The 15,705-nt window shown below is 35.3% G+C and overlaps 1 protein-coding gene across 4 annotated transcripts; it reads right to left on the bottom strand.

Annotated features, from left to right (window-relative positions):
- Positions 1–364: 364 nt before the first annotated feature.
- On the bottom strand, positions 365–15,006 carry si:ch211-107e6.5 (uncharacterized). 4 transcript variants are annotated; one of them, XM_058767590.1, is made up of 4 exons: positions 14,786–15,006; positions 1,975–2,024; positions 949–1,112; positions 365–736 (listed from the first exon to the last, which is right to left on the bottom strand). In XM_058767590.1, exons 2-4 carry the CDS (start codon positions 2,005–2,007, stop codon positions 397–399), a joined length of 537 nt encoding a protein of 178 aa, XP_058623573.1. In that variant the 5' UTR covers positions 2,008–2,024; positions 14,786–15,006; the 3' UTR covers positions 365–396. The 4 variants fall into 4 exon arrangements, with proteins under 4 accessions (XP_058623573.1, XP_058623572.1, XP_058623574.1 ...); XM_058767589.1 differs by lacking the exon at positions 14,786–15,006 and adding an exon at positions 2,667–2,725; XM_058767591.1 differs by lacking the exon at positions 14,786–15,006 and adding an exon at positions 2,644–2,692.
- Positions 15,007–15,705: the final 699 nt, after the last annotated feature.

Genomic DNA, 15,705 nt, shown 5'->3' on the forward strand with positions numbered 1-15,705 from the left:
CAGTCTTTGTATTCATTCATTCATTTTTTTAAAGCACATAACACTTTATAGCGCTTAATCCTTATTTTAAAAAACCGAAGGTAAAAAATATTTGTATTTTAGGCTATATTTATTATCATGTTTACAAATACACATCTTTGTGACAGGTTACACATGAACAAACCATACCTTTTTTCTTTTTTTTTCAGAAATTATGCTCTCATTTAGTAGAGGTCCAGAGGTTAATATGTATTGGTACAAGGACCTTTGCACCTGCTCAAGTCACCCTTTTGTTATTGATCTGTGTTTACTGACATGTTAATAAAGAGATACAGAGAAACAAACACTATTCATACCACACAAGGACATTCTTTTAAATGCTTTATTGAGTGCTGAAGGCAATATGGGTTCATATGTTCATATGGGTGGATTGTACAATCCAACAAAGCGCAGTTTTACAAAGCCATTCATGCATTTGTTAAGACTCAGCGACCTTAAAATTCTGTCCCACTCCAGGTAAACATACTGGCTGGCAATCATGAAAATAACAATTATTCCCAAAATAATGAACAACATGAAAAGAATTCTGATGGATTTCCTCAAAAGGCTTTGTTCCTTCTTATGTAAAGGACTCTCAGCTTCCTCATTCTGCTTCTCAGTTTCTTGAGAGCTGCGATCTTGATTGTCTGCACCACATTTCTTCTGATGATGTCCCTCAACAACTGGATGGATGACGGAGGCTGTTGGCGACGAAGCCCTTGATGAAAATGGAACAGAGTGCATACAATTCATCATCTTTCTTTTTAAGGAAATCAGTTAATACAGCTGTGTATGGTGTCTTATTTAATCTAGTAAAACACTTTTGCAGGAATTTTAGATGAATACAAAATGAGATTCCACATAACGAAATTATATGATATATTCTGTATTCGATCAGTACATTAATCTGCACAAGAAAAAGAAGCCTACCTGTAGTCATTTGCAAGATGCTCCTGGTTTAAATCCGTTTTTTGCGTTCCATGAACATTAATGAGTAATCTGAAAACGGCTCGAGAACGGCAGTGTCCAGGACAGCAGGATTTCTCTAATTTTACTATATTTACTGTGTTCATGGCAGTAGATGTCTTATCGACCTATGAGACAAACATTTCAATGTCATTCAGTATATAGTTTCAGTCATGGTGTGAATTATAAAGTGACTTTAAAGGAGTTCCACGAGGTTAACCGTTATAAATAATGCTTAATCTGAAGGTAAAGATCATCTCTCGAAATGTATAGTCACTTTGGGCCAATTAGAGCTAGCTAAATGTCAACAGATAGCCCTGCTGAAAAAACAAAATCAACATCAACCATAGAATCCATCACAGATATTCGAATGGTTTGCACTACAAATACCATTACAAATGATCAACTTTTCACCTTTAAAACCATTTTAAAAAATGGTTTTCTGTAGTGTGTTTTGGGACATATTCCATTAGGATTTAGTGGTTTTAACAAGCCACCAATTACCAGTAGAAACCAACAGGCAACATTTCAGTTACCATTAAAACAATACAATTCCCATTATAACCAGTAAAACCATTACAAATTCTGTGATGGTTTCTATCGTTTGTTTGTTTGTTTGTTTCCAGCAGGGAGCAAAAAGTATTTGTTATATTTGAGGTATGTTAATACATTAAGCTGGTGCATAATTACAGTAACGTTAGCCTACTTCTCATGATTAATCGACGTACAGAATGAAATAAAAGCGCTGGAACGGGGTAATGTTTGCTATGGTTAGCCTAGGCTATTTGATGCGGGAAAACAGATCGAAGAAAATGCGCAAACTTTTGGAAAACTTCGTCGTTACTGAACCTTTTGAACGCTGTTGAACCAATACTTCGCACCCTGATTTCAGCTACTTCTGATGTTCCACTCAAAATCAAAGAAAGACAGCCAAAAAGAGAAATAAAAATAATAATAATTAGACTTAGTTATAATTAATCTAGTAACTACCTCAACTCCTTTCAAGCCCGTCTTCTGTTTCATTTCTGTGTTCTGTGTAACTGTAAGGGGACAAAAACAATTCACCAATTTAACAAACGATCCCGGAACATGTAAACTTGAAATCAGCGGCCTGGTGTTGCTATGGTTACCACCTCACGAGAACAGAGCTTCTCACTTAAGCGTCTACTTAGCGTCAACTGAACTCATCCACGCGGAGAAGTAATAAACCGTTTTCCGTGAATGTGCGAGAGTTCCTGTTCATTAGCCGCGGTAGGGAAATAACGAGAAGAATAACTAGGTGCAGTAAACGGTAAAACTTTTTTTTCACTACAAACCAATGTGTTCATAATTACATTAAAATAATATGGTAAGACACACCAGTTTGCAATATCAAGCAGAAAAACCAGCTGTTTTGTCAAATGGCTGAAAGCGAATAACACCGGAAGCCAGTCCCATAAAATTTTCAAATGTTCGCGCGGAAAAAATAAGGTGGATAAACTTAAATTTGTAATCCATTTTTGAGGGGTTATTAAAAGATAACAATGACCTTGCCTGAACTAAAATGTAAAGGCATTTTTAAACAATAGCCTATTGTAATTTATTATAAGGTTCTATAGAAAAATAGTTTCATTCAATCATTCAAATCCATAGAACTAAACTTGTTTTCATCAGATAAACCTGTTTCTTCCAACTGAACATGCCTGAGTGGTTAGTTCAGGCCTCTATGTGAGCACCATATCAATGTCAGACAATGTTTCCCATTTATTCACTAAGAATTGAGAGTGTTTAGTTTTTATGTCCTAAATAAGCGTCTTAATTATCAAACAGGTGTGCACATCCCAAACACCCAGATCGGGATCAGGTGCAGAACAACTAAGTAATTTAAACGGAAAAAAAAAAGGATTGAAGTTCGCACACTGAAAAGTAGCTGTTCAGGATTAATTTATTATTAGCAATGTTTCGACCCACATAAGCGTCTTAGCATCTTATAGCCATTAATTACAATCATGTGTCTCTTTGTCCTTAGGGTCCATTATGAGATCACATCAAAGAAAGCCCTGATTTGACTCATTATGACGCATGATGTCCTGAAGACCACAACTGACTCACACTTTTGTATCTTTTGGTCTGCAGTGGGCTTTCTTTTCTTTTCTGAAGAAGACTCCCTGTACAGTGATTCACATCCAGCATCCTTTCAGATTACAATGAACATCAGTCTTTTATTCACGGTTAGCCGTTTCAAACGAGCGAAAACAAACAAATTCACTGTTCTTGCCGCATATTTGTTCCTTTTATGTGTGTTTAGATGTGTCTCTAGGGAGACCAACCTGGCGGGTACCATAAACCTTTTTATTTTAGTAAAATAAGTTTATTTTAGAGTCCATTAACTGGCATTTCCTCCTTTTGCGTCATTTAACATTATTGTCACTTTTGATGGATATCACCGTTCCACACAGCTGTCCGTTTCTCACCTCTGCTGAGCATATATGCTTGCTGCATTTCCGATGGATCTCAAGACACGCTCTGCCTGCGTGTTACTGTCATTGTGTTTAGCTAGAGGGACTGGATGAAATTACAAGCATAAGACAACACTCTTAAAAATAAAGTTTCTTTATTGGCATTTGTGGCTCCATGAAGAGCTTTTAACATCCATGGAACCTCTCAATTCTACAAAAGGTTTTTTATAGTGGAAAAAATGTTTTTTTTAGATTATTTAAATGTCCTTCACACAAAAAAAAATGGTTCTTTTAGGAAGTGTTCAATGAAAGGTTCTTTGAGGAACCAGAAATTGTTCTTCTGTGGCATTCACTATGAAAACTCCCTTTTGGAACAGTCAGCTAGAAATAGTTTACCAAAAAATGGAAATTTGGAGATGTATTTTCCCTCCAAGATGTAGATGAACAGATTTGGAGAAATGGTGAATGGGTGCCGTCAGAATGAGAGTCCAAACAGCTGATAAAAACATCACAATAATCCACACCACTCCAGTCCATCAATTAATGTCTTGTGAAGCCATCATTAAGGTGTTTTAACTTTAAACTGTCCCTTCTGGCCAAAATATGAGTCCTCTTTATCCATAATAACACCTACTCTAGTACTTAATGAGAACATTGCCATGTGCTATCCCTCTCAGCAGAATATTTTATGGAAAATTGCAATTAATTGCATTAATAATAACTGTTATTTAGACAAAATGCATTTTCATATGGTTATGCTGCTTTTAGCCTTTAGCATACAGGCAAATAATTTAGACATTCATTTGTACCAAATTGGTCTGACTCCAATTTGATTAGGTTGGCATAATTAGGTTATACTGTACACAGGGTCAAGAGAAGACTCTTGTATGAAACAACATAATCAGCTGTATAATTTTGTTAGCGGTGAGAAATGGCAATTTAAGTAAAGAATCTTAGTCTCTCCAGATTGTCTGTTTTTTGAGACAGGGATCAGGTGCACTCGTGCACGAGAACTGCAGCATGAATACTAATTTTTATGCTATATGGGATAAATAACAAGCAATATAGACAGTTTAGACTTTTTTGCTCTCAGATCATCTAGTCTTCATGTTGACTGTTTAAAAGTATAGTTGGTTTCCCTGAAAATTATGCAAAACCCTGTGACTCTGTGTAGCAATAAAAACTGAAAATCTTATTTTTTGGCACAGAAATTCATAATTTACAAATATCTCTATGTATTGAAATATTTCATTTGCATGCTGCTTATATGGTATATTAAGACCTTTAATAGTGTTTTATGATATTAATTTTAGAAAATTGGTAAACAAATATCAAAATATACAATTTACATTACAAATGTTTTTATCCCAAAACGTTTTTTAATATATTGTTATTGTTGATTTCATTTTAATGTCACCAAAATGGTATTATTATTAAGTAACATGAGATGGTTTTTAATGAACATTTAAAAAATATTTTACATTTAAATATATTTTATAAATTTTGTTGTTAAAAGATATTTCTTGTTTTTTATTTAATATTTTTAAAATAAAGTTTTAGTTTTTAAACATTTAAATATTTTTATATTTTATAAATATTTAATTTTATTTTAAATATTTGTTGTTAATTTTATTATTTTTATTAAAAATTAATTTCGTTTATTTTTAATGTCAGAAAATTGGTAAATGATGTATTTTTCCCATATGCTCTCAGCAGAGAAAAAACATCATGTTTAAAGAATTAGGAGATTTTTTTTTTCATCCAAAAATCAATAATCACCAATAAAGCCCTTAAAAACAACAGTATTGTATTTAACATTTGTTCTATTGACATGTCAGGCATTATATCTTGTCGGCTTGATGACAGTTTTTGATGCCGATAATGAGGGAGATTTTTCGAACATACATGGCCGTACACTTTCTTCTGTTAGGTGCACGATGAGGAGCAGAAAATCTCCAGCATGTCAGGTCACACTAGCACAGAGTCAGAGCTCCTCTCACACACTCCAGCAATAACAAGCTAAAGCCTGCTGACTTTTAGTGCTTTTAGAGCAATCTCCACCGACACTGCCATCAAAGGAAATGGGACACATCACAAAATATAAATGATTAGGTCTGTTATAAGGCAGGATGAGGCTTAAGATCAGGAGGGCTGGGTGAATGTACCATCCCATTGTCAGAGGAGAAAAACAGCGCAGGAACACAGGTGACGTCTGTAAGAACACGGTGGGAGACATTACCTCAAAGCTCCATTTCACACTGCTGTGCATCTTTTCAGAAGCTACATAGTATTAGCATTTCAATGGTAGATTGATGACGATCCTTGTGTGGAAGCTATTTGAATAATGGAGTGGGATTAGGGATTTGAAATATGTATTGAAAACTGGATTTGTCCTCATGATTTCTGGTGTGATTCAAGATACAGGCAGATGTGACTTCAAGGACAGCTGAGGAGACAATATTTCATGCACACTGCAAATTTCCTTCAGATTTAGCACAAAGAGATTGTTCAGAATGACTAAAAAAGAGTCAAAGTGTTGAAGTTTCACATGGCAAACTGAATACCGATTTATATACCTTCAATAAATCGATTCAAATGAAAAGGCACAGGAAAGATTAGGGTGTCGATTTCTCTTCATTCAGATTATTTGCAATTACAGTTTCAATTCCAGGCATAATATTAAAAGCATTCGGACAAATCTGAGCCAATAGGTCAGTGGGTCACAGAAACAGATTATATTTAATAAGAAAATAAATAATTTCTGTAAAATCTGTGAAATCACACACACACACACACACATATATATATATATATATATATATTAAATTACCATTTTATATTTTTATAATATATATTTACAATTTTATTATATTTTTTATAATAAATATTTATTATAGCTTATATATTTTCAAAATACATTGATATATTTTGTGAATTATAAAATGTTATATATATTAATGTTACATATATTTTCAAAACACACACACACATATATATATATATATATATATATATATATTTTTTTTTTTTTAAATACAAATGTTTTATGAGTGATATACCAATGATAAGTTTCAAATCACTGAGATTTTAAATGTATTTGTAAAAGTTTCTTTTGCATTTATTGTGTCCTTGCTAAATAAAAGTATTAATTTCTTCGAAATCCTAAACGTTGGTTTTCCGTGACGTGCATCACGTGTTGTGTAATGAACTGCATTGACACATTTCACAACGCAAGGATGCGTGAAATCAGACTTGATGCTTATCTTGCAATTTAACAGTTTACAATACTGCAGTAGTATGATAGGTAAATCATGATGAGTTTATTTTGTACGTTATGAACTGTAATGCTTTCTATAAAAATACTAAATTCAGAAACATACAAAATGTATAACATAAAATAAACACACTTAATAAAATAATGAAAGTACAAATAAATGCTTAGGATCAGGTAGAAGATAATTTGGTTTTATGGCCGAGGGAAGTAGCCTGTATGAACTTTCAAACATTGTCATTGAATCAGGACAATGTACTTGCATGACAAACAGCCTGTGTCTTAAAGCTCTTGTTCTGGACTTTAATGAAAGCTTTATTGTGTTTTGTCAGACAGTAATTCTGAGCGAATACTCAAAGTGTGTCTGCCTCCTGTCAGCATCGACATAACAGTCTTTACCAATGTATTCTGTGCTGTTTTAAATTAGCTTTCAAAAGGTAAAGGTCAAAGTTGCATTTCTAAAGGACAAGAATGAGCTCAGTGAGACAGTAAAAAAAAAAAAAAAACAGTATATATATATATATACACACAGGTGCATCTCAATAAATTAGAATGTCGTGGAAAAGTACATTTATTTCAGTAAATCAACTCAAATTGTGAAACTCGTGTATTAAATAAATTCAGTGCACACAGACTGAAGTAGTTTAAGTCTTTGGTTCTTTTAATTGTGATGATTTTGGCTCACATTTAACAAAAACCCACCAATTCACTCTCAACAAATTAGAATACTTCATAAGACCAATAAAAAAAACATTTTTAGTGAATTGTCGACCTTCTGGAAAGTATGTTCATTTACTGTATATGTACTCAATACTTGGTAGGGGCTCCTTTTGCTTTAATTACTGCTTCAATTCTGCGTGGCATGGAGGTGATCAGTTTGTGGCACTGCTGAGGTGGTATGGAAGCCCAGGTTTCTTGCAGTGGCCTTCAGCTCATCTGCATTTTTTGGTCTCTTGTTTCTCATTTTCCTCTTGACAATACCCCATAGATTCTCTATGGGGTTCAGGTCTGGTGAGTTTGCTGGCCAGTCAATCACACCAACACCATGGTCATTTAACCAACTTTTGGTGCTTTTGGCAGTGTGGGCAGGTGCCAAATCCTGCTGGAAAATGAAATCAGCATCTTTAAAAAGCTGGTCAGCAGAACGAAGGATGAAGTGCTCCAAAATTTCTTGGTAAACGGGTGCAGTGACTTTGGTTTTCAAAAAACACAATGGACCAACACCAGCAGATAACATTGCACCCCAAATCATCTCAGACTGTGGAAACTTAACACTGGACTTCAAGCAACTTGGGCTATGAGCTTCTCCACCCTTCCTCCAGACTCTAGGATCTTGGTTTCCAAATGAAATACAAAACTTGCTCTCATCTGAAAAGAGGACTTTGGATCACTGGGCAACAGTCCAGTTCTTCTCCTCAGCCCAGGTAAGACGCCTCTGATGTTGTCTGTGGTTCAGGAGTGGCTTAACAAGAGGAATACGACAACTGTAGCCAAATTCCTTGACACGTCTGTGTGTGGTGGCTCTTGATGCCTTGACCCCAGCCTCAGTCCATTCCTTGTGAAGTTCACCCAAATTCTTGAATCGATTTTGCTTGGCAATCCTCATAAGGCTGCGGTTCTCTCGGTTGGTTGTGCATCTTTTTCTTCCACACTTTTTCCTTCCACTCAACTTTCTGTTAACATGCTTGGATACAGCACTCTATGAGCAGCCAGCTTCTTTGGCAATTAATGTTTGTAGCTTACCCTCCTTGTGAAGGGTGTCAAAGATTGTCTTCTGGACAACTGTCAGATCAGCAGTCTTCCCCATGATTGTGTAGCCTAGCGAACCAAACTGAGAGACCATTTTGAAGGCTCAGGAAACCTTTGCAGCTGTTTTGAGTTGATTAGCTGATTGGCATGTAACCATATTCTAATTTGGTGGTGGGTTTTTGTTAAATGTGAGCCAAAATCATCACAATTAAAAGAACCAAAGACTTAAACTACTTCAGTCTGTGTGCACTGAATTTATTTAATACACGAGTTTCACAATTTGAGTTGAATTACTGAAATAAATTAACTTTTCCACGACATTCTAATTTATTGAGATGCACCATACAGTTGTGCTCAAAATTATTCATACCCTTGGTATGATCAAAGAAGACTGTGAAAATAACTCCGCATTGTTTATCCATTTGATCTTTCATTCAAAAATTTAAAAAAATCTAACCTTTAATTTAAGTCAAAAAGAAAAAAAAGTAAAAGTGGGGGAAAATCACATTATGAAATGAATATTTTTTTCTAGTATACACAATGGCCACAATTATTGGTACCCCTAAAAAATTCTTATGACTGAAATATCTCTGAAGTATATTACCATTCATATTTGCATTTTTTATCACACCAAGGTGACTAGGAACATGAAATTATCCAGCCATGGCTTCCTGTTTCAGGAATATAAATAGGGAAAACAAAGCCCAAATTCCCTTAATCCAGTGGTTCCCAAACTGGGGGGCGCGGAGTTATGATAAGGGGGGCGCGGCGAGGCTAGTGTACATACAGTCAGCCGATATTTATAGGGACGCACCGAAATTTCAAAAGAGAAAAACGGTCCAATGAGCCGAAAATATCTGCCGAGCCGCCCGGCAGTATTCAGCGCGCAGGCTCTCGCTCTCTCTCTCTCTCTCTCTCTAATCACTGCCGTCGTGACACTCCGCTGAATATTCCGCTCTATGAATGTGCGCAAAGCAAAGTCCTCTCAAATAACGCGCCAACAGAAAATTTCAATGTATACTTGTTCCTTTTTGCAATAGCGCTATTGTGATGTAACGTAGTACAGCTGTACTGCACAACGGTGGTAAAATGACGCCACCCTCTCGTGACGCGATGCTCTGCTCACGTGCTCTGATAATAATAGATTTGTAGGACTATAAAAAAAGTTATATCCGATTCGGTTTCATAGAACTGAATAAAAATAATATATTGATTGATATTTAATATTAATAGGCTATATTTTCTGTCCAATTTTGTGTTACTTTCAATAAACGTGGTTATTTTATTGGCTTGTGATTTTTAAATTCAGTATCATTAAAATTGAGTTAAATTAAAAAGTCTTACAAAAATGACTTAATATTATTTAATAAAATAATAAATAATTATTACAAAGCAGTTTTGGTTTCGGCCATTGATGTCACCTCTGATTCAACAACAAGGCTTCAGTTTAAGTCCAAGGCATTGGCTGCATTTTGGATTGGAGTGGAAAAGGACTACCCATTGCTGGGCAGGAGAGCCCTGGCAATACTCCTTCCTTTTGCCACATCCTACCTATGTGAGATAGGGTTTTCTGCGGTTGCCTCAATCAAGACAAAATACAGATCAAAGCTGGACATTGAAAATGAGCTAAGAGTGGCAGTCTCACAGCTGCATCCCGATTTGAGAGGATCTGCAGCACAAGCAAGCCCACCCAGTCACTGAAAAGACTGTGGGACTAGTAAGAATAAGTCTAAATCCTGCAGTTCAAAAATGTTCATTTTTGACAACAAAGAGAAAATCTGTTGAAAACAATGAATACTGTTACATAGTTAAAAATAATAATGATAATAATAATAAATAAATAAATGTTGAAGCTGCATGCTTTACTTGTAATGCTTCTACTATTGACTAGTTCCTTATTTATTTATTTATTTATTTCAGTAAGTTGTCACACACTGAATTTGTGTTAATTACCATTAATGAATTACAATGTTTCAAACAAATCCTCCTGGAGGTGTGTTTATGTGTATGTGTGGGGGTGGGGGGGGCCTTCATTTTTTTTATTCTGCAAAAGGGGGGCCCGGCAGAAAAAGTTTGGGAACCACTGCCTTAATCATTGATCACAAGGAGTAAAATCAAAGAATGTATTTCTGTTGCGCAGCAAAATATTGTTAAGTTTCATAAATTAGAAAGTGGCTTTAAGAAAAGAGCTAAAGAATTAAAAATTCCCATTTCCACCATCAGGGCAATAATTAAAAATTTCCAATCAACAGAAAATGTTACAAATCTGCCTGGAAGAGGACGTGTGTCTATATCGTCCTAATGCTCGGTGAGAAGGAGAGTTTGAGTGGCTAATGACTCGCCAAGGACCACAGCTGGAGAACTGCAGAAAATAGTTGAGTCTCAGGGTCAGAAAACCTTAAAAAAAAAAAAAATTATCTAACAGCACCTACATCACCACATGTTGTTCAGGAGGGTTTCAAGAAAATTCTAGAAAAGAAAACACTTTCATCCAAAAACAAACTCCAGCATATTCAGTTATCAGACACGACTGGGACTTCAAATGGGACTGGCTTCTATGGTCAGATGAAACTAAAAAATGAGCTTTTTAGCAGCAAACACTCAAGATGGGTTTGGTGAACACAGGGATAAAAACGTACCCCATGTGTACAATGAAATATACCGCTGTATTTTTTATGCTGTGGGCCTATTTTTCTGCCAGAGATCCTGGATATCTTGTTGGCATCATGGCATCAAGGATTCTATCAAATACCAACAGATAAAAAATAAAAAACTGACTGTCCATGCTAGAAATCTTATAATGGGCCGTGGTTGGATCCTCCAACAGGACAATGATCCACAAACAAATCTCAAAAACAACACACAAATGACTCACTGAGCACAAAACCAAGCTTCTGCTGGCCATTCCAGTCCTCTGACCTGAACCCTGTAGAAAATGAGTGGTGAACTGAAGAGAAGAAGCACCAACATGAAGCTGGGAATCTAAAGGGTCTGGAGTGATTCTGGATGAAGGAATGGTCTCTGATCTCTTGTCAGGTGTTCTCTAACCTCATCAGGCATTAGAGGAGAAAATATAGAGCTGTTAAAAAATGGAGGTTTCAAAAAGTATTGAATAAAAGGGTGCCGTTAATTGTGGCCAATGTGTATTAGAGAAAAACATTTATTTCATACTGAGATTTTTCTCCCATTTTAAACTCTTATTCTCCAATGAAAGGCTACATTTTTAAAATAAAAGATCAAAAGGATTAATAATGAAGATTTATTTTCACAGCATTCTTTGATCATATTTACCAAGGGTATGAATAATTTTGAGCACAACTGTATATATATACACTGTGTATGAATATTATATATTAAAATATATTTTATGAAACTACCTCAAGCATCTACTGTACACACTCTTTTTTCTTCATACAAAATAATAAGTGAGCCTACTACTTTGTCTAAAGACCTGAGTTTAAATGTAGTCTCAAGGGTAATTATCTCCACTCCACACATTGAACCCTGATAGAAGGCATGAAGTATATTAGCAAAAACCATTGACGGGTAAATTACACCTGATTCATCGGTTATTTACTACCTTAGTAATAAAAGAGCATAACATTAGCAATTTCAAAACATTATAGTGTCACGCTGCAATTATGGGTTATTTGGAAAGATAGGGCATAATAGCTGACACACTCTCTAACACGTTTATCTTAGCCTGTGATGTGCTAGTTCAACATACGCTGGGAAAACGCTGCGAACCTCATAAACTTCTGTGTGGCTGCAATGCCATGGTGATTTATGTCGTACTATTGTTCCTACGATGCTTTTAAGATGTCCCAATTTTTTACGGCTTTGTTTTTTTAATGTCACTCATGGATAAAATCGTGATTTTTCCTTTCACAGACAGTAAGTGGCTGTTTCTTTTGGCTCTGTGGACTTTGAGAAACTAAACTACCTTAAAACACACTCTCGCTAGTTTATTTAATTTGTCTGCTGACAATGTCCAACACACACATGCTTACCCACAATAAATACTGAAATTAAATAGCCTATGGTTTATTTAGATGATCAAAGTTGCAAAAATGTAATAATTAAAATGTTATTAATATCAAATATTAATGTGATTCATATTTTTAATTGCAGCATTTCATAATAGTATAGTGACACTTTTTTTTATAGTTTAGGATTGAAAACCTTTACAGACAGACAGACAGATGGAAATGTAAAATTAATAATAATAATTAATTAATTAATTTAAAAAATAAATAGTTGCAATGTTCTCAAAATCAACCCCATAAAAGTTGTGAAGAAACATCAAATACTAATTGAGCCATTTTGTCAATTCAGATCTTTAGTTTTATCCATGTGTCCTCAGATTATGGTAGTACAGGTATCATTCAAGAATGTGAAAGTGTGACACACACACACACACACACACACACATCAAAGTGCTGCTCTCACCCTCCCTCAGCACTGAGCTGATGACAGAGACTCACTGCTGAAAGCAAATAAATATGTCTTCAATGATATCAGCACTGCATCTCACTGTATAAGACCCTTTCATATCTGTGCTCTACAGGAACAGGAAAGTCTGTATATCTACAAAAAAAAAAAAAAAAAATCTGACGTGTTTGATGCATGTTGCATAACATTTGAGCTGCACTTCAATAATGACAAAATGTCAGACATATTTCTGCATAAGTGTATTTGGTGAGAAAGCATCTGCTTTAAAGCATAAATGTCAACATTTTGCAAGGCTCATTGAACATTATGATTCAACAAGCCTTGTAAAAGTGAATCCTGTGATCATCTTATTTTTAGCAGTGTTTTCATAATGCTCGCAAAGCAGTCATTACAATAAAAAAAAGCAGGTCATGACCGTTTAAAGACAAGGATCTATCTATCCATCCATCCTACTGGTAAAAACTTGGAATTAATGAACATTTATTTTGTTTTTGGAAGATGTCTCTAATAGTTTAGATTATTAGAACCAAAATCTGTTTATCTAGTGTCAAAACCATTACAATTTGAGTCTTTATTATTCACTGCATTCTGACAATTGGTAAATCCAACATTAGCAATCTGGTGCCTTTTCTTATTGATGTTTTTCAGCTATTTCATTAATTTGTATAATTTTAGGTGTTTCTCTAGACTCAGGTCATGGTGCCACTGGTAGGCCTAATGAGACAGAGAGCCAAACTGAAAAACTAATGACAAATTCTGAGCTTAACCAGTCTGAGAGACCAGATGAAACCTGATTTGATGATTTACGATGCAGTTATGGAACTAAATCGCTTCCATTATAACAAAGTCTCTTTAAGAGGGTATTCTATAGTCTTTGATTATAATCAACACTGCAAGTGACTAATTGTAACCGGAGGTTATTTTGTGTGCTAGTCAGCATAGTAGCTGCTGACAGTTTGTTACCACCACAAAAAAAAAAAGAAAAGAAAAAAAAAAAAAATGTTTTATCGTTTTTGTTATTTTTTTTGACAGGAATGAAAACGAGGTTGAGGAATTTAAGTACAGTGCATTCATGAATTGTAATGTTGTTTAACAACCCCTTACGAAAATTAACGTTTTGTTAATATTGTGAATGCACACAAATAAAAGTAGACCCTTTACAGTTCCGAATGATGTATTACTGTTACCTTTATAAGCAAAAATTACGGCATATTTTAAGTCGTTTCCACTATCAAGAAAAAAAATGCATGACCGCTCTGGCGCCTCCATGTCCTGCAAAGCGCGCTTCAGCTTCTACTCTTCACACAAAAGATTAGATATGCACACCATTTATATAGTTCAAACATTTAAACTAACATTGTGATATGCTTGTTTTATATCTATAGATTGTATTTTAGGCAAGTCGTGATGATTTGAGAAGGCTAAATTGATCAAACATATAGGCTATGATCAGCCCACTGTCTGCCGCTGGCCGCTTGGTCGTTACTTAAAAAAAAAAAAAAACACCTTACATTTAACGAACAAAAACGAAACGAAATATAATCACTTTACCATAACATACGACCCCACCCAATCTGTTAGATTCAATATGGCGTCTAACCTGATATAGGAAAAAGGTTTGTGGTGCCAAAGCGGAATGTGGAAGTCGTTCGTTCGTAGTGGATCCTTAAAAGGACATTTCATCCAAAAGGTTTGGGACATTATGAGTTAGAAATGCCCGTCGTTTTAAATATCCATGCCTGGTATTCTGTTCTCGATTTTACAGAATTTATGCATTTACAAACTGAATGGTTATGCAATTTAATAATTGAAAGCCTCGTACTCGCACTCTATTTTACCATGACTTTACTGCCACCTGTTGGCTTTAAAACAGAAGATACAGTGTACTGACCTGCAAACTTGAAGTTTTTAAATAGTCATGTTGTTTATCTCTTCGCTCAGCAAACAATGGTTTTTCATAACTACCAATTTTGAAGACTCCCTGATAAATCAAGCCTAAATAGAAACTGAATCACCCCGTTGACAGACAAGAGCAGACAGTAGATAATAAACAATACTGATGCCCCTAACAGACCGGAGGCCTGTTTCATAAAACAAGTTTACCAAATAAGCCAGGTTTATTTCAGTTAGTCAGACTTATTGTCAGTTGATTCGGTTCAAAATAAGTCAGACTAACTGAAATAAGCCTGGCTTGCTTGGTAAACTTGTTTTATGAAACACCCGGCCAGGGCCTGTTTTGTAAACCAAGTTTACCAAATAAGCCAGGTTTATTTCAGTTAGTCCGACTTCTTGTCAGTTGATTTGGTTCAAGATAAATCAGACTAACTGAAATAAGCCTGGCTTATTTGGTAAGCTTGTTTTCTGAAAAAGGCCCCAGGCCTCAAGTAGGTAAGGCCTTGCCCAGATCAACAGCATGATCGATTCTCATTCAGAAATACGTGCGATTCAGAGACAGAACCTTTTCCTTCTTGCTGGCACAGATAGCGTTTTATTACAAAAAGAAAAAAAGTCGATGCATGATCATTGTAGCATTACCGGGAATATGTTGCATTCCCATCACTCTTCAGGTAGAAAGGTTGACTTGTTTGGAGAGGATAACAGTTATAAAAGTCGGGCTGTACTGAACACAGGCCCGTAGGTAAGAATCACTCTTACTAGCTACATGCAAATGGAGACCCATCTGTCCATTCACTCCAGATTTGAATTTCATCAAGGGGGGCGTCTAAGTAACATACCATCTCTTTGAGAATAAATTAAGTTAAAAACTATACCAAAAAGTGTTTCTTTTGTCTAAATCTTGCTTGTGTTGAA

This window comes from Onychostoma macrolepis, chromosome 25, assembly GCF_012432095.1.
Source record: "Onychostoma macrolepis isolate SWU-2019 chromosome 25, ASM1243209v1, whole genome shotgun sequence".
In the NCBI taxonomy this organism is placed as follows: domain Eukaryota; kingdom Metazoa; phylum Chordata; class Actinopteri; order Cypriniformes; family Cyprinidae; genus Onychostoma; species Onychostoma macrolepis.